Below are 18,896 nucleotides of genomic sequence, written 5' to 3' on the forward strand. Positions count from 1 at the left end.
GGGAGTGGGGAGGAAAACTGGGACTAGGCATTGGGATAGCAGGGGAAGACTAGATTGGGTAAGCAGTCTTGAACTGGGAGCTGGGGAGGGAAATGGTGCGGGGACTAGGAGCCAGTAGGTGCAGGGGGGCTGGAAGAGGGAGACTGGGACTGAGAACAAGTGGGGCAGGATGAATGGGTAGGGGAGACAAATCAGATAAGGAACTTGGCAAAGGAAGAATTGAGACTAGCTGGGTGAAGAGACTGGGGCTGGCATGAGAGACCTGAGGAATGGAGAGTGAGACTAGCTAGGTTAGGAGAATGGGACTGGGATGACGAGCCACCAGTGGGGAAGAGTCATGACCAGGACAAGAACAAGTTGGTGGGGATGGGGCAGAAGGGGTCAAGCTTGGGGGAAATGGGCAGAAGGGTCTGTGCCCACTAACACACACACCCTTCCGGAGCCTTCAGTGGAACCCATGATTCCTGAGTCTCACAATTCCTCTGCTGTCAGCAAATATCTGTGAAAACCACTGGCAAAATGTATGTCCCATCCCTCTCTAGTGCTGGGCCACAAAGAGAATAATAACCTGCTACTGCTATCAGTTATTCCATTAGCTCAAATGGCAGAGGTCTGTGTCATGGATCAAAAGGTTCCAACCATGCTGCTGATCCATGTGGTTGTCAATCGGATACCATATAATAGAATTTTTTTGGAAATTACACACCAGTAACTATAGTAAAAGAATGTTAAGGTTGCAAGATCAAGCACTCAGAAGTTAGGAAATACAAGAATTAAGGCTTCTTTTGCAACCTTAACTTGGCCTCCTTATTTGTATCCATTATGACAGTCTTGAATCACATGATTGCATATTATTTTTTCCCCAGAGGACCCGTCTCTCACTCAGTGGACAGGCTAGACCTGCTCTGGGGTGAATCAGTGTTTTGTAGTGTAGAGGTCTGTGCAAACTTTTCACATCAAAACTAGGCAAACTTACCTGGTTGTAGGTTTCAATGGAAACTCAAAACTCATCACGCTTCACCAAAACTTGAAGTCTTGGGCCAGCTTGCTGCCAGATAGGGAGCCGGGAGAGAGAGAGCAAGAAACTTACTTGCCACCAAAGGCTTAGAGAATACTTTTTACTGCTTTTTAACCCAGAGGAACCCATACCCCTCCCTCCAGCTAAGCAGGCACTAGCTCCCTTAGGTATCTTCTGAGAGGACCCCGTGCGAGTACTTCCCTCCCCACACACACTGTGTTCAGAGGTTAGATTTCACATTCTGCCTTTCTGTATGTTCAGGGGTGTCTTGATCTCTTATACAGGGAGTGTTGGTAGGTTTGCCATATCCAACCTAAATCCATAAGAAACATCTTAAGGAGGGTTAGCTGCTTGTGCTCCTCTTCCCTGCCCACCTTCCATTCAGCAGCAACAAATGCAGGTAATGCTTCTCCAGTTCTGCAGCTTCCGCTTTAATAGAGCTTCATAATGTTCTATGTCTGAGATGTTGGAGAAGGCACTCAGTGAAATCTTTATTACCATGGTGCATTCTGATATGTGACAAATTCAGAATATGGTAAAGGCTAATAGCCATGTTAATCCCAGAACCATGGAAGTATTTCTGCTGCTGAATGGACAGGTGAGCTAGAGCAAAGTAAAAAATCCCACTTTCCTGAAGAAGTTTCCTGTGGATTTAGGGAGGACGAGACAACCAGGAGTCCCTATAAATGTAATGGGGGAATGAGCTAGTTAACCACTCCCAGAAAATCCATTCATTTCCTAGTAATTTGTTATTTCAACTTTTTAACATATTTTTGCAGTTTTTAGAGGGGAAAGTTAAGGTTGGTTGTGAGGTGTAAAATGGTTGAGAGTACAGGAAAGATTATATGGTAGTGGAGATTTCTCAGCCTAGATCCCTTAACTATAATTTCCAAACATCAGGAATTGCCATACTGGTTCAAAGCAGTGGTACATCTAAGGCAGTGGCCAGTGCCAGATGTTTCAGAGGAAGAAAACCTGCAATATGCAATTTTGAAATAATCTGTCCCAAAGTGAAGTTTCTTTTTAAATCCCATCAAGTAAGATTGATTTATACCTTGAAACCTAAGGATTTAAAAAGCCCTTCCAAACATCTGTTTGTTTTCTTTTTAACTCTTATTATTATTACTGGAAAATAACCTTTAAGCCCAGAAAGAAAGACAGCCTTTCTGGAATATTTTCTCTTCTGTGTAATTCACCATTTTCCTTTCTTAATTCTTGCCTTTTCCAGAGGGGGTTCTCCTACTAATGTTTCCCAGAGAAATGCACTGATTAGACTCAGTGCTTCTTCCCACAGAGCATGTTCCTTTGGATATTCCTTCCTATATCCATGGGGTGCCAAATTGCTTGCTGCTTTGCAATCCAAAATCTTGCTACTGTTATTGTGGCTTGATGAATCAACTTGACATACGTCTTGAGGCATTGAAATGTAGTCTCTTGAAGTTTGACTGGCTTTTCAAGTTAACCTTCAAATACACTGAAGCTTTGCCACAGTTTTCAGAATATGACTTCACACATTTCATTCAGCAGACTTTCCACTATAATAGAAAAGATCAAATACTTTCAACTAATCGTGTGCTTCTTTGTTTTTTAAAAATTCCTTTTTACATTTGAAAAGCCAAATCCTGCTATGCTAACTTAACACGTACTGTAATTCTGTTCCCTGTTTCATCCGGGTAGGTCCATTGAAATAAATGCATTTACTTACCCCAGTATAACTGAGAACTGAATTTTACCCTCAGACCTTTGCCAAACAAAATTCTCAGTAAAGTCCGTGAGAGTTTTGCTTGAGTTGGCCCAAAAAACCCTTGGAAAGGAATGTAATGCTTATGAAAGGAAGAGACTAATTGTATGGGCTTGCACCACATAGTGCAGGCAAGGCTCTTCACATTCTGTTCTTACCTGCAAACCCCAGTACTATTTCAATCCTAGATTTAGAATATGGATTATTCCTAACTGTGCCAAAATGAATGTTTCCATTATTTTACTGGCAGACGTATGGTGGTTAGAAAGGAGAATGGTGGTATACCATTGAGAATCAGCTGTGCCTGACCCTGATTGTTTGTAAGACTGGACTCAAGCTGTCAGGCCCCAGGAGGAAGAAGAAAATGTGATATAGTAATGACAGAACAAAAATGCTGCATCATTTTTCTCCAGATTAAGCTTCTATGGGAAAATCCTATTTCTGGTCTCAGCAAATACACTGGGGTCTATTCTTCTATGAAGATTTACAATATTTGTCCCCTTAATTGGCAATAACAGCGAAGTACATCAATTCCCAGAGCACTGGTGGAAAAATAGGCCCTGTTTGCTTTAATTTAAAAATAAACCTTTTTACATGTTCATGCAGTACACAGTCTCATAAATTATTTTCTCTGGCATCATCAAGCACTTTCTGAGCTACATTTAAGAGACTCATGCATAGCTTTTGGCTTGAGTTTTCTTGCACTAAATGGTGATCACTGGCTTTTATTACAACAAAATCTAGAAAGCTGCGGCTTGTCCTGTATTTCCAATGGATGGTCCAATGGTCTGAAATATTCATGTACTTGTCTGGTGCTTCTTGAAATTCATTATCAGAAAAGTAAAACAAATAGAATTTTTAAGTAGGTTTTTTTTTAGAAAAAAAGCCCTTCTGGTCACAACCCTTTCAGTTACATGCACAAGAAAGCAAGGAGGCAACATTAGTCTGCTGTGAGAGGAGAGAGCCACAGAAAGTGTGTGTTATTCTTAATGTAGTTAAAACATTTGGCAGAGGTGTACGTGGTGTAGTGATGTGAGGATATTTTCAAAAGAGTGTTAGCATTTAACTGGCCTAGTTTGGACTAGCGGTGTTCTCTTGTGTGTTGCTTTTTGTCATTGAATAATGCTGATTTACCAAGCTGTGTGCTTCAAGGGCATTGTAAAATAACAGGTAGGGGCAGGACTGAACTGTGAAAGCGAGAATTACTGTATCAGATCATGTCCAATTAAAATATGACAAGCACAGCAGGAGAAATTGGAAGTAGGGTTTATCTTTCATGTAAGAGAGGAAGTCACTATATTGATTAGAAACAAAGTAAGTGTGAAACAGATTCTCCACCCTTTCTCATTCTTCTCCAGAAATTAATATCTATTGACATTTATATTGGGAAGAAGTTGTACTATCTCATATTCAAGGGTATGATGGCAGTGGCAACTGAACAAAGAGCATTGCAGCTATACACGTTAAAGCTATTCTTTCTTAAAGTACGTGTCAAACCGTAAGTCAAAACATTTGTAACTGACAGATAAAAATAGTTTGAAAAATTAGGTTTACTAATTAGGTTTAGCTAAAACAGTGGTATGTGATTAAAGGAAGGCTTACAGTCTTACAAGGTCTCTAGGGCTTCGCAGATAGACCATTCCGGAAAAATAGGAATTAAAAGTATTTAAAAAACTAGATGCTTTTTACAAGCTTTGTAGTATAGTTCAGTGCTGCCTAATATAACAAGTTTTGATATAAAATTCTGTTATGAGGGAGAGAAACTGCATTGGCCTCCATCACCATTGCAATCCTTTATATAATCTATTTGTATAACTTTCATTAGCACTTTGCTTACAGAGATGCAGAACTGTAAATATAAATAGTTGCAGTTTTTTACATATAGCCTTTTTTGGTCCTTCTGGATTATAGCATGTTGTTGTGTTGTATAGCACCTGTTGAAGGTGAATTTGAATTGACAATGCCACAGAGAGCAATGTGAGGCTTTGCAAGAGTATCATCTGTGGAAACAATCATATCTGATTGGCTGAGCAAAGTGAGGCGTTTCACTCAACTTTATGGAATTTCTCTGCTTGTCTTCCTCTTTGGTTGTAACCCGATAATTTTTGAACACCACATCTGATCAATTCCCAAAATTCAGGAAATCTTCTAGGTATCAGTGGGCAGAACTCAATTGATTTTGGGGGAGATTGGAAAACCGAAAGGAAAAAATTGGGTGGGAGGATGACACAGCTCCTGGTATCTTGTTGTCACACCCAGCATCTTTACATAAGTCTGTAATTGTCTATCAATTACAGAACTTGTTGATGGCAGCTGTTAACACCTTCCAGCCTAACAATACCCACCCCCTTTCAGCTCTGTCCGTCCTTCCAATGGACCTTAAAACGTTGCTTCCTCCATCCCCCAAGTGACTTCTCTCTGAGACAGAAAGAAAATAAATAATTAACAGGTTATGAATTGTTGGGTAGATGAAGGGATGCAAGGAGCAGGGGCGGCCCCAGGCACCAGCGCAGCAAGCGCGTGCCTGAGGCAGTAAGCTGTGGGGAGTGCTCTGCCAGTTGCTGTGAGGGCGGCAGTCAGGCTGCCTTCGGTGGCATGCCTGTTTGAGGTCTGCCGGTCCCACGGCTTCGGTGGCAGATGCTGAAGGCACGGGACCAGCAGATCACCCACAGAAATGCTGCTGAATCTGCGGGACCAGCGAAACGTCTACAGGCGTGCCGCTGAAGGCTGCCTGACTGTTTTTTGCCACCCCAAACATGGCATAGAGCTGCCCCTGGCAAGAAGCTCTTGGTGTATGCAGTGAGCTCAGCCTACAGAAGCAACAAACTGTACAACCCTGTAGTGTATTTGGAGGAATAGTCTATCAAGAGTTGATATTATTTACATTATCAGTTTAAGAAGTTAAATATTGCCATCTGACTTAGAGACAGTAACTTTGCTTAGAGACAAAAATGAAGAACTATCTTTGCCACAGTATGGAAATGTTGATCCATTGGATGCTTCTGTCCTTCAAGAAAGGATTTATCTCTCTTTTGCATCTTGTCCAGTTTGGGGTATATGAATATTCAAAAAAGGATATTTTTAGTACAGTGCATTAGAAATTTGCATAACATTCATTGAAATGAAAGCTAAAAATATTCCTTCCTTCATGTGGAATAAATGACATGCAGCAAACTCTTCAGATGTGAAGTCACTAGGAGATAGTGGAGATATGTATATCCTCACACGTATTTGGTAGTGTCCAGGTCCCAGTGTATACAAGAGCTGAGAACGTTGCATGGATTGGGAACAATCCCAAGAACATTTAAGTTCCATTAAAATTGTTTGGTAGCTTGGGACAGTTTCAGTTTAGTCTCATATGTTTCATTAAGTTTTAAAGGGATCTCGAGCATCGACTGTTACAGTAGCTAGGTCCATCTGGCAGCCTTCTCCTGTGGTAATGGGAGGATCTAGTCTGTCTGTCTTTTTTTGTGTGATGAGAAGAATCTACCTGTGCCAGGAAGACTCTCCCCACCATCTGCATCACACAGCTGAGGGCAAAATTTAGCAATAATAATAATAAATTAAACACATTAATTTCATATGTGCTTTAGATTTTAAGATAGGGATAAACATTCAGATCCTAATTTTAATATGAAAAAACTAGTAGAATTCACCTTCAAACTGATACATATGTAATGTAGTGTGTAAGGGATGGGATGTAAAAAAATAAAATAAAAAATCAAGGGACATTTTTCACTAAGTCTATGTATTTTACCTCTTCATCTTGATTCTTTAGTAAATAATAAGAGTAGACAAGTTAAAATTAAATAGCCACAGCACTCCCTAACTTTGACTTTTATTTTGCAGAGACAAACATGAAGGAAGATGCTGTGAAATTCATGGAGATGCTGGAGGATAAGCTGCATAGGTAAGGATGGCATGGTGGAAACCTTTAAAAAAAAAATCTAAAATGTTACTTTATAAACGTAACTGTTGCTTTAGAGTGTTGGTGAACACTTTGGAATATATTTTTTAAAAAATAGCAAAAATCAGAATTTAGAAAGGAATAGTTCAAAGGGAATTTTTGTTATTAATCTTTCATCCCATCATCCTGAAAAGCGTAACAATCTTATTTTAAAAAAAATCTAAAAAGGCTTGGAAGTACCATAAGTTTTCTGCATTATGGGCCAGATTCATGGCCCTGCTGCAGCTGCTTTGCACTAGCCTGCCAGTGTAAAGTGGCCGTATAGATCTACATATCCAGTTAGTTGATTCCCCTGGTGTTAAGGGTATTCTTCAGGGGCATAGACAGGTCATATACCACGACAGCCCACCTCTGACATAGTGGGTATGACAAGACAGAAGGGGGCATGGTCAGGATATCACTGCATCCACCTCAGCGCAAGCGATTAGAATGAACACGAGGCTGCTCTATTTTATGTTGTAGACCAGACCAGTATCCAGCAGTTCTGGGTTGTGAGGAGCACAGCATTGATTTAAAACCACCTGCCCCCGTCTCCCAGCAGTTGTACACAAAAGCACAAATTAGCTGGGCCAGATAATTTCGCCCATTAACTCTGTGCTCTTATGTATTAAGTAATGAGCTACTTAATTTTGAATAGTTCTGAAAAATATAATGAAATCTTTCTTCCTCTCTAGCCCCTCACAAACCAATAGAAACCAAAACAACAATATAGCTGTTTTAAGTATATAACCCTACTACGAATACATATTTTTAAACTACTGCAAAGATTAATATTTAATCCTCTTGCTATGTGAAGGACTCTTGTGCCTCCCTCAAGGGTTGCCTTGCCTTTCCATAGCTTATCACTGGGTGTTGTGTTGCTGTTGTAATGGAACCATCTGTTAGAATGGACTTTTTTAAAAACATAAATGCCTCTTCAAAACAGTCTGGCTACAGACTGTATTATTGATTTGTGTAAAAATCTCCTTTGTATTGCTGGTCTGGAATAGTGAATGGTACTTCTACCCATGCAGTATTTATCATAATGGCTGAGGGAAGGTTCCAAGTTTTTAGACCTGTTCATATGGGCTTTTGAATACTAAATATTTAGTAGGTTATAGGTTCCATATTTAGCACTAAATCAAAACCATAGTGCAAAATCTTGTTTGTTTAAATTTTCAGCAAGAATATAAATTCCAAAGAGAATGGTGTAGCAACACAGTGATGTTTCTGGGTTTCATAGGTTTATAGCAACACAACAGATCCCTCAACAAACAAAATCACTTTCTCTTTAACAGTTAACTACAGGGAAAGTCAGAGAAATGTCATTTGCATTTTCTTTTGAAGAAATTTTCCGGTTGTGGGCAGACAATTGTGCTGCTAGCTTTGTAGTTAAGTATTCTATTCCTTTAAAGAAATTAAATACTGCATTTGGGTTGTTGGGTTGTCTTATCAACTCAAAACTTTTTTTCTGCATTAATGTTGTTCTAATCCTAGGAATTTTTTCAGTGTGTTTTGTATATGCCGTGTGCTGTTAATGGGTTTTGAAAGAGTATGTGGCATGTCTCTCTCACCCACCCTCTTCTCCCACTGCTCATATTTCTGATAGTGAAATTTGTGCTGGACTTAGCGATGCCATCATGCTGGTATTCATCCTGTTTCAGTGAAGTGTGTCATTTCTGGGAAAAGATTGAAAGCTAAACCCTCCTGTGGCATTATACTATATATTGGAAGCCCATGCTGTCAAGTCATTTCTTTATCAACAAGGAGTGAACATTTCAAACTGGTTCTAACAGACTTCAGCAATATACTGTGTTGTAATGCAACATGTTTGAATTGTATTGATAGGTTGCATTCCCTAGTACCATATAGATCAGGAGTAGGCAACCTATGGCACGTGTGCTGAAGACAGCACGCGAGCTAATTTTCAGTGGCACTCACACTGCCCGGGTCCTGGCCACCAGTCCAAGGGGCTCTGCATTTAACTGAAGCTTCTTAAATATTTTAAAAACCTTATTTACTTTACATACAACAATAGTTTAGTTATATGTTATAGACTTCAAGAAAGAGACTGTCTAAAAATGTTAAAATGTATTACTGGCACGCGAAACCTTAAATTAGAGTGACTAAATGAAGACTCGGCACAGCGCTTCTGAAAGGTTGCCAACTCCTGATATAGACTTTACTATGTCTGTTTCAATCTTTGTTTTCTACTGAAACTACACTATAGGCCTTAATGTGTTATTAGTTAGTGGTTACTGTCATCAGGTTTTACTGAGAACTAAATACATGTAGTTGAAGTTCTACAAGTACATTCCTGCAGTCATATTAGTTCATTTGTCATGCATCTTTGACCGTTACCTCAGCCCTCTCTCAATCTCCATCTTCCTGGGACTAACATTGCGTTAGTCTAACATTGCAGACACCTGAGCATCTTCAAAAGGCTACCATTTAAAAAAAAATTAATCTGTTAGAAAAACAGGTTCTCCCAAATGTAGACTCTCTCCCCTGCACCTCTCCCTCTAAAAAAAAACAACACCATATTTCTATCCAAGTCCCAAGATGGGCAAGATTCAGTCCTGCACTAGTGGTAGCTTTTCTGTACATATAAATGTCACAGTTCTAAAAATCTCCTATCTCAAGGAGCTGCAGGTCTAGAAGTGGGAGCTTTATTCATTGGAAAGAGGAGATTCCTAGCTTTTCAATGGTAACAGCACCCACTTCTAAAAGTGGATGGGCCTCAGATATATCTCTCAAATCATGATATGTTTAGGTATACAAAAAAATTTTAGGTCTTTTTGGAAAGTTTCTAAGACTCTCTGAGCCCTGCACAAGTTGGACTTACGGTAACTAAGGCATCTGATTTTACAGAGAAAGGGATAAAAAAAAAATCTACTTTTTAGAAATGCACTAAAACTTCCCTAAAATAACTTTTCTATAACATGTGACATACACAGAGTATATGAAGTATGATATAATGGTTTTATCAGGATTTGCTTGGGATGATGTGCAAAGCTCACTTTCAGTTTTAGTGTTTGCGATTAATATGACTATCGCAAACTCATGACAAAAAAACCTTGTATTCCGCAATATGTCATCATGTGTTGTATCTCAACTCCACCCCTCATCCTCCCCAACAAAAGCATATTTCTCCTACTTTCTTATGTCTACAGTAAGTTGTTCCTTCTCTCTGTTACTAGGAGGCAGTTCAGATCTGCCAGTCTTACACAGAGAGCTAAGATCTTTGTACTGTATTAACCAACAGAATTGTTGCATCTCCTCAAGAAGTAACCAGGATGTTTCTGTCCTCCCTTTTACCAGAGTAAGAGAGTACATTAATATTAAAATGGTTAAATTGAATTCATAGGAGGATTTCCCTTCAGCCTCAGTGCAGATGCAGTTTTCAAAAGTGGCAGAGCCCATCCCCAGAAGAGTTGCCAAAGTTAAAAGATCTAACAGCATATCAGAAAATGTACTCATTTTAGCACACTCCATGAACTGTGAAACTGTTTTGTGCCCAAAAGGAAGTATCTCCTGAAATTCAAGGTACTACTCAATGCTCACCAGAAGAAGTGAGGGCCTCTTGAAGAGAAACAGAGAAGTTACCAGCTCCTACCTGTCAGCAAGGCTACCAGGTCCCTGCTGAACACTTAGAGGGTGTTTTCTGAGTAGAAGAAAAAGGTATGATCTTACCTCATTGTATCCAACATATGGTAACAAACACTAGGTCCTAGTGGAGTCAAGACAGTTTTTAGCTTTCAGATTTGTTAGCATGTCAAGATAAAGACTATGAGGGAGCCTAGTGTTTACCTTAACCTCATGTTAAAATTGCAGCTGCCTTGTCTTATCTAGTGTTAGTTACCATGTTTTTTCCTAGCATAGACCATGCCTAAGAGGACCTCTGCAGCTGCCAAAAGCAATGAGGTTTAGTCACATTCAGTGGTCATCCTTAGTTGACTGTCTTAGATAGAGTTCATTTTCTTATGTGTGAATGCCTAGCATATCAAGGGATCGAAGAACATCACAGCAGATTTGACTCATCAGATGCTACCTTAACCTACGTGAGTGGAATTTGCACAAGTTCACATTCCTCCTTCTTACTTTCAAGTGGGAAGTATCAGTGGAGGACCTATTCATGTCCAGAATGAATACGTCTTCCCTTCTTGTTTGACAGATAAAAAGATGATTGTGTGCTATGGTAGCTGTGGGCACTGTGCCATACTTATGACCTATGGGTTTGCTTTATACAGTAAAAGCTGTATTATCTGGCCCTGTACCAACCGGAAAGCTCTATAAATCAGCATTTCTAATCTTCATAGGAAGTCCAGTTCATAGACCAGTTGATGCAGGGCTGGCAGCAGGAGTGGTGCCAGAGTTTCTGGTGCCCTAGGCAGAATTCGGGGGGTGGCATTTTGTGCGCTCCGCACGGGGCGCGCGGGAGCTTCCGGTTCCAATCCCATCGTGCCACCGAAGAAGGACCCGCCGTCGAAATGCTGCAGGTGACAGTGGCAGTTATTGAGCTAGTCAATTGCCTGCCGCTGTTTTCCGCAGCACGTCGGCAGAAGGTCCTCCTTCGGCGGTGTGATGGGAGCGGAACCAGAAGCTCCCGTGCACCCCATGGGGAGCACACAAAATGCCACCCCCGAATCCTGGCGCCCTAGGTGATCGCCTAATGGAAGTGCCGGCCCTGGCTGGCAGGTTCCCTGCCTGGCTCTGTGTGGCTCCCCAGAAGTGTCAACATGTCCCTGCTGCTCCCAGATGGAAGAACAGCCATGAGGGGTTCAGAGTGCAGGAGGGGGTGCGGGGCTAGGGCCCATGAACCAGGAAGGGGTGCGGGGCATGGGCTCTGGGAGGGAGTTTGAGTGTGGAAGGGGGTTGGAGCTCAGGAGGGGTTTTGGGATGCCAGTTCCAGGACACCTCATCTCAGGCGGCTCTCACAAGCAGCGACCTGTCCCTGCTGCTCCAAGGCGGAGGCACAGCTAGGTAGCTCTGCGCACTGCTTCTGCCTGCAGGCACCACTCACGCAGCTCCCATTGGCCACAGTTCAAGTTTTTTGGCTGAAAATCTTTATTCAGTTGGTATTCCCTGAACTATTGTTCTCTCACAGAAACATGGACTATCTAGATAAAAGTATTGTCGTATCCACATTAGTCAAGATGTCTTTAAATATAGCCTTAAAGATTTTATTCTTTGAAGAACTAGGAAGTCCTACTAATCATGGGTATAAGTATATGTCACAAGTCCCTTCATGGAAAAAGCCTTCCTTAGCCTGAGAATCCAAAATAGAAAAGAATTTACACACAAATATTGCAGGGTTATTAGAGTAGTAAGATTTTGGCCATTATTTGCAAACCTGGGGGCCCAAAGTTAGTCTCTTAAATCCATATTTAGGCACCTAAATTAAAGTGGCCTGATTTTTAGAGGTGTAGAGCACCCATAAATCCTTCTTAAATCAATAGAAACTGTTCTTTTGAAAATCAGGCCTCTGTTATTTAGGTCCCTAAATAAGGGAGTCTAACTCTAGGCACCCCGATTTTCAAATTTTGGCCTTCCTTTTTTAGGCATGCAGAGGAAGTCACTCCTCTTCAGCTGGGTTAAAAAGAACCTACCTTCTATCAAAGTTCATTCAGACTGCTTGAGTGAGAGAAACTTCCTTTCAGGTGTAAGAGACCTAAAATATATATCTCCACACAAAAATCTTCATTAACTTTGAGCTAAGGTTGCTAGATTATCTATCCTACCAATGCAATCCATAAACAAGAAGGAAATAAGCACTAATATATTCAGCACCCATCTCTGTCTCATTCATTAGTTCCCCTTCTTAGCCTCAACCTCAGCTACCTCCCTTCCACTGTAAGCAGCACAAGGTATTATAACACTTATGTGTGCGATGGTTGGAGTTTGTAGCTGATAATTAGAAGACCCTGAAGAACTTTGCAAAACAAGGTAGAATTTCAAAAAGTGAACATTTAAAAAATGTTTTCTCTGTAAAAGTTAGTAAATATCTCACTAAAAAAAATTACATAGAAAATTTAATTAGCCTATGAAGTCAAGCCAAATTGTAAACTAAATTTAAATAATTAAAATATGAACCATGGATTTGATTGCTGCTTTAAGTTAAAATCTCAACACAGCCTTTACTGTGGAGTCACTACTGCTGCTTCTATGAGTCAAATGTCAAGTAAAATATTTAAATAATTCTAAAATGTGACTTTTCATGCTAATGAAAGCCAAGTATCATTAAAACGTGCAAGCTGCTTTATAAGAGTCAGGATGAAAAAACAATAAGGTTTATTTTTAAAAGTTCCATTAAAGCTGAAAATCTCTAGACATCTGTTCATTTGTTTCAGATATTTATAATGAGTCTTCAGTGGTGTCCATAAAAATATTTGGAATGTACCAGCTCTTATGATACATGAGAGCAGCTTCTAACATCCCTGTCAGTCACTGATAACCTATGAAATCTCAAACCGTTAACCAAATTGAGCAAATATGTCAGAATCGGCCCAAGAATGTCGTCATCTTGGTCTGTGGATTGCAATCCATAAGTTTTGCCACATGACAACCAGGTTTTATGGCATACTTGAACATTTTTTGGATGGTACTGTATTTTAACATGTCTTTCCTTATCTACACCCTATTATTAATGATAGATTTACTGTGCAGGAGCATCTACCAAGAGAAAATATATCTTGATGGAGCAAGTCAGAAAGTAAATAGAAAGTCAAGAGAACCCAAAAATTGTAATACCATCGCTTGTCCTTTCCAACATATTCAGAATGTGAGAACCAGAAATATCATGGAAAAATTAAACATAGTATCAGCACAAACCCCAGTAATCAGCTCCATTATTAGTTAAATAACTAGACTTTTTTTAAGGTATGTTGTCAAAATTGTCTGCTATACTTCAGGTCACCTATCCTACAAGTTGTTCTGCATTAACAGACTCCTGCCATCTGAAGCCCTGTTCAAGGTCAGAGGGGCTCTGCTCAGACACAGGGTCCATGTGTAACAACCTGAAGTATCAGAGCCTATATTGGTAAGAGCGTAAGACTGCAGACTTCAGCCATTTTGTTAATAAAGCACCTCTTATTTAGGTGCGTAAGTATAGGAGCCTAACTCTAGGCACCCAGATTTTCAAATTTTGGTCTTGCTTTTTTAGACGTGCAGAGTCATTCCTCTTCAGCTGGGTTAAAAAGAACTCGCTTTCTATCAAAGTGGGTTTTCATGCACAAACTTCTTATATACATATTGAATGAGATTTCCCTCCTGTTATGGCTTCCGTATGCTGCTGTACACAAAGCCCCTGTCATAAACAGATAAGAAAAGTTAATAGCACAAAAGTACTTTATATATCTTTGACTATAAAGGGTTAACAAGTTCAGTAGGCCTGGCTGTCACCTGACCGGAGAACCAATCAGGGGACAGGACACTTTCAAATCTTGAGGGAGGGACGTTCTGTGTGTGCTGTTAGAATTTGGTTTGTTATTCACTTGGGGCTCAGGCGGACACGACGTATGCAAACCAGGTTTCTCTCAGTCTCCACTGATACAGGTCTTATAGATTCCAAATAGTAAGTACTAGGTATGATGGCGAGTAGGTTTATGTTTGTTTTCTTTATGCAAATGTGCATTTGGGCTGGAAGGAGTTTTAAGTGCATTTGGCTGGAAGGAGTTCAATTTGTATTTTTTGCGAAAGGATTTTATTTGTACTTGAATACTTAGGCTGGGAGGGTATTTCCAGTGCCTATAGCTAAAAAACCCTGTACCTATTCCATTTTAAATTTACAAAGATAATTTTTACTGTTCTCTCTTTAATTAAGTTTTTCTTTTTTAAGAACCTGATAGTTTTTTTATTCTGGTGTGAGATCCCAGGGACGCGGTTCTGGATTTCACCAGGAATTGGTGGGAGAAGAAAGGAGGAAGGGGGGAGAGGCTAATTTCTCTGGTGTCAGGATTACTTTTTCTCTCAGGAAGAGTCTGGGAGGGGAAAGAGAAGGAGGGGGAGGTTGAATTTTCCTATCTGTTTAAAGATTCCAAGGAGTTTTGAATCACAGTGATTTTCAGGGAACCCAGGGAGGAAGCCTGGAGAGGCATCGGTTGGGAGCAAAGGGTTTCCTTTCCTTGTGTTAAGAATTCCAGGGATCTGGGTCTTGGGGGTTCCCAAGGCAGGTTTTGGGGGGACCAAAGTGTACCAGGCACTGGAATTCCTGGTTGGTGGCAGCGCTACAGGTTCTAAGCTGGGAATTAAGCTTAGAGGAATTCATGCTGGTACCCCATCTTTTGGACGCTAAGGTTCAGAGTGGGGATTTGTACCATGACAGCCCCACAGCTTGCTGGTGGTGGATTCCTTTGGTGGAGATACTGCATTGGCCAGGTTTAGGCTGACCAAAATAAGTCCCCTCACAAGTCCCAAAGTGGGGGTCATTCTAGGGAGCACAGGATGAGCTGCAGTAATGTAGAATAATCCTCAGCCTGCCTGAATAATGTGGGGGGCTGTTTCAGCCTCTTGAGTTGTTCAGATTTGGAAGCGTGCTAATGTGACTTGAAGCTACCTATGCCCTCCCTTCCCCAATGCTGCGAGTTGTATGCTGTACCTCCAAGAGACTCAGCACAAAATCTCATCCATTGTTTCTAAATACACTAATTTTGATTCACTTAACAGTTCTGCTGCAGTAAAGGTAAATGCAGGTTAGACAAAATATTATACCTTACTAGTGACACATTTTGCTCTTTTTTCCCCTCCCTCCCACCCTTAATCATAAAACAGCTGTGAGAACATTAGTTACAAAATAGTGAATAGCAGATACTTTATATGCTGTGATGCATGCCAAGATGTCATATGGCCTACCTAACTCCCTTATCACAACTGCCTGAGGCAGGAAACAATTTTTTTTTGTATCAGTTGATGAAAAGATGACATTTCTTGAGCTGAGTGAATGTAATGTAATTGCACAGTACTCCAAGCCTTAAAAGATTATTCTGTGACTTCTCTTCATCATAGAAAATAGGACCTTTTTCTAATTCTCAGAGATAAAATTGTAAAATTATTTTTGGAGAATAGCATTTTTAAAGGATAACTGGTGACAATTACAGAAAGCAGTTTTACTGAGTTATTCATTTATTATGCCATTTGCAGAAGAAAATATGACTGCTAGTAAGCTGAAATATTGCAGGTAATGTGTTTTGCCATTGTTGATTGGTAATGATGCAGCACCCTGTAACCTTACAAATGCAATACAACCTTTCTCCTTTAAGTGATTCTCCATTGCTATTTGTCTTGCTTTATTTCCATTTAGCCAGTGGTGGATTTATTTGAAACAAACCGTACAGTGGTACGGGGCCCTCAACGACAGGGGACCCCAAAATGCAGCCCAAATCTGACAAATGACTGAATTTAATAAGGGTTGCAAGTCGTGAAGTGGTCCAGGCTTTCTGCATTCTGCGAACGTATTCTGCGAACTGTCCTCTAAACATGTTTTTTTGAAGTAGTCTAGCAAAGAATGTTGCTTCACCATTTTTTCACTGTCTTGGCACTAGCATAACAGCAACTAAGAGAAATCATCATTTGCCAATCAGTCTGTCTGCTTGACCAATTATCCAGTTGTACAAAAGCACCCTCCCCCGCACTTTGCAACAGTGCCCGTGATTTGTCACTAGTATGTAATGGTTCAAAATCCCATTTTTACAGAGCCTGCTAAAAACATGGGATTAACTGGGTTAAATCTAATTGAGTGGTCCACGGCCCACCCAGGCCCACCTGTGGCTATGCCCCTGCTCTTTCAGACATTTTTAATCTGCCTAAAATTAAGGTCAGTTTTTTAGCAATAATGAAGCGATACTTGAGTCTGGCGGTCAAAAACACAAAAAAATGAAGGTGAGGCAAGAAGATGAAGTTAAGCAAAAAGGCAGTTCATCATCTTATTTTAAAAAGCTTAAAGTATTGAATAGTGGACATTCATCAAAAAGTATGGACAAGAAAACATCTGAATTATCTTGTCACTTGCCGAGTTGTGGGGATATGACAACGACTGCAAAAGTTGAATAAGTGGACTCCGAAGTGACAACGAACTACAAAATGTTGTCGAAGTAAGGGAATAAACCTACCCTGAAGACATTGTATTATGGCAAAAATCTGTTTCATTGGATATGATAGAGTATTTCTTAGTCAATAAACTGAAAAATATAGGCAATATGGAAAATTTCAGACGAGTATGAGGTTGCAGGACGAAAGCAATTTAGAGGTCTTCATGAATGCAGTTTTCTGAGGATGAAGAAAAATTGGATGACAGAAATGAGAATTTGGCTGATTTTTTTTCGGAAACCACTAAGGCAGTCTACTGTTATGTTTGCAAATTATTCCCTGACCATAGTAAAGGAAAACAAACATTAGTCAGTGAGCACTCTAATTGGAGAAATGTTGGAGGACACATTACTGATCATGAAACTTCCAGACCTTATATTAATGCTATGTGTAAGTTCGTTCAAAAGTGTAAATTATCTGGAAGAATTGATTCTGTGTTATTGGCTCAGTTTGAAAAGGAGTGTTCTTATTGGAGGAAAGTGGTGAGACCTGTTGTTGCCACAGTCAAACTGCTGTCTTCTTTGGGACTACCTCTAAGAGGATATGATGAGTCATCATTGTCAAATAAAAAAGGTAATTTTTTAACCTGCCTTGAATATTTTAGTGAATTTGACGGTTTTCTCAAAGAACATTTGAAAAATCATCAGTATTGTGGCTCACGGAAGACCAACTTTTTAATGTACCAAACCTATGATGAATTCATCACTATAATGGCAAAGCGGCTCAGAAACCAATCCACTAATGAAGTAAAGGATGCCAAGTATTATTCCATAATAGTCGATTCAACACCATATGTGAGTCATGTAGACCAATTAACATTAATTTTAAGATATATGACCAGCAATGGTGAAGTTATAGAGCGATTTCTTTGTTTTGTCTTGCTAAAATCCCACACTTTTGAATGTCTAGAGACACTGTTTTGGAAATCATTGCAAATTTAGGTTTGAACATTAAAAATTGTTATGGGCAGAGCTTTGATAATGCTGCAAATATGGCAGGAAAATATTCAGGTCTACAGGCAAGACTGAACAATGCAAGCCCCTCTGCTTTACTCATACCATGTTCCAGCTATTCCTTAAATTTAATCTGCAACGCTGCAGCCGAATCTTGTGAGGGAGCTACACTTTTTTTTTACTTCGTTCAAAACATGTATGCCTTTTTTCTGGTTTCCATGCATTGGTGGAGTATGTTACAATCACTCTTGGAGCAGGCAAATTAAACACATTTGACAGTCAAAAGAATTTGTGACATCAGGTGGTCTGCTTGTGCAGATGCTCTTTTGGCTTTGAAAATGAGCTGCTATGATATAAAGAAAACCTTATTAGACATAGCCACATTAAATTCTGAAAAACTGAGTGTGAAAACTGAAGCAAAATCCTTAGCAGAAAAGTTTGAAAAGTACGATATTGCTGTTTTTACTTTTTTGTGGAACTGTTTACTTCAAAGAATTAATGCCATCAGCAAATTGCTGCAAAAGGGTGATACACATCTATTGAATGCTGCACAATTGTTAGCCTCAGTTAAAAGTTTTGTCATGGAAGTTCGAAATGACTATAGCTCGGTGGAAGCAGAGGCACTATCATTAACAGAAAATATAGGTTCCTCTGATATATCTGATGAGAAGCGTAAAAAAACAGGAAGTTAATTTTCCATGAAACTAGAGACAATGAAATCAATTTAAAAATGAAAGAGACTATCATTGTTGAGACTGTCCATATTATTTGTGACACAATAATAGTGCAATTGCAGTGTAGAGGTGAATTTCTAAAGAAAACTTTTGATTTATTTTGCATGTTTTTTGACAGAAGTATGGATGAAAATGCTAAAAGTCACTACAGTAAGAAATTAAGTGAATTCTACCAAGAGGACATAGGCACACATCTTTTTGAAGATAAAATGAATGAAAGGTTTCACTTGATCGAAAATGATGAGATCTGTGCTTCAAGATTACCAACTGATTTGTATAGACTTGTACATGATGATTTGCAGGCAACCTTTCCAAATGTGGAAACCATTCTGAAAATATTTTTAACAATACCCCTCACAAATATTTCTGGTGAAAATTCTTTTCCTGTTTTGAAACAAGTTAAAAATTATTTGTGAAATAC

General features: G+C 39.7%; 1 protein-coding gene across 1 annotated transcript in view; it reads left to right on the forward strand.

The window, feature by feature from the left end:
* The window catches only part of DISC1 (DISC1 scaffold protein), a 399,613-nt gene that overhangs the window by 304,230 nt on the left and 76,487 nt on the right, over nucleotides 1-18,896 (forward strand). The window contains 1 exon segment of the mRNA XM_075064148.1: nucleotides 6,609-6,669. Within this exon segment, the coding sequence (XP_074920249.1) occupies nucleotides 6,609-6,669 (61 nt within the window).

This window comes from Chelonoidis abingdonii, chromosome 3 (genome assembly GCF_003597395.2).
Source record: "Chelonoidis abingdonii isolate Lonesome George chromosome 3, CheloAbing_2.0, whole genome shotgun sequence".
In the NCBI taxonomy this organism is placed as follows: Eukaryota; Metazoa; Chordata; order Testudines; family Testudinidae; genus Chelonoidis; species Chelonoidis abingdonii.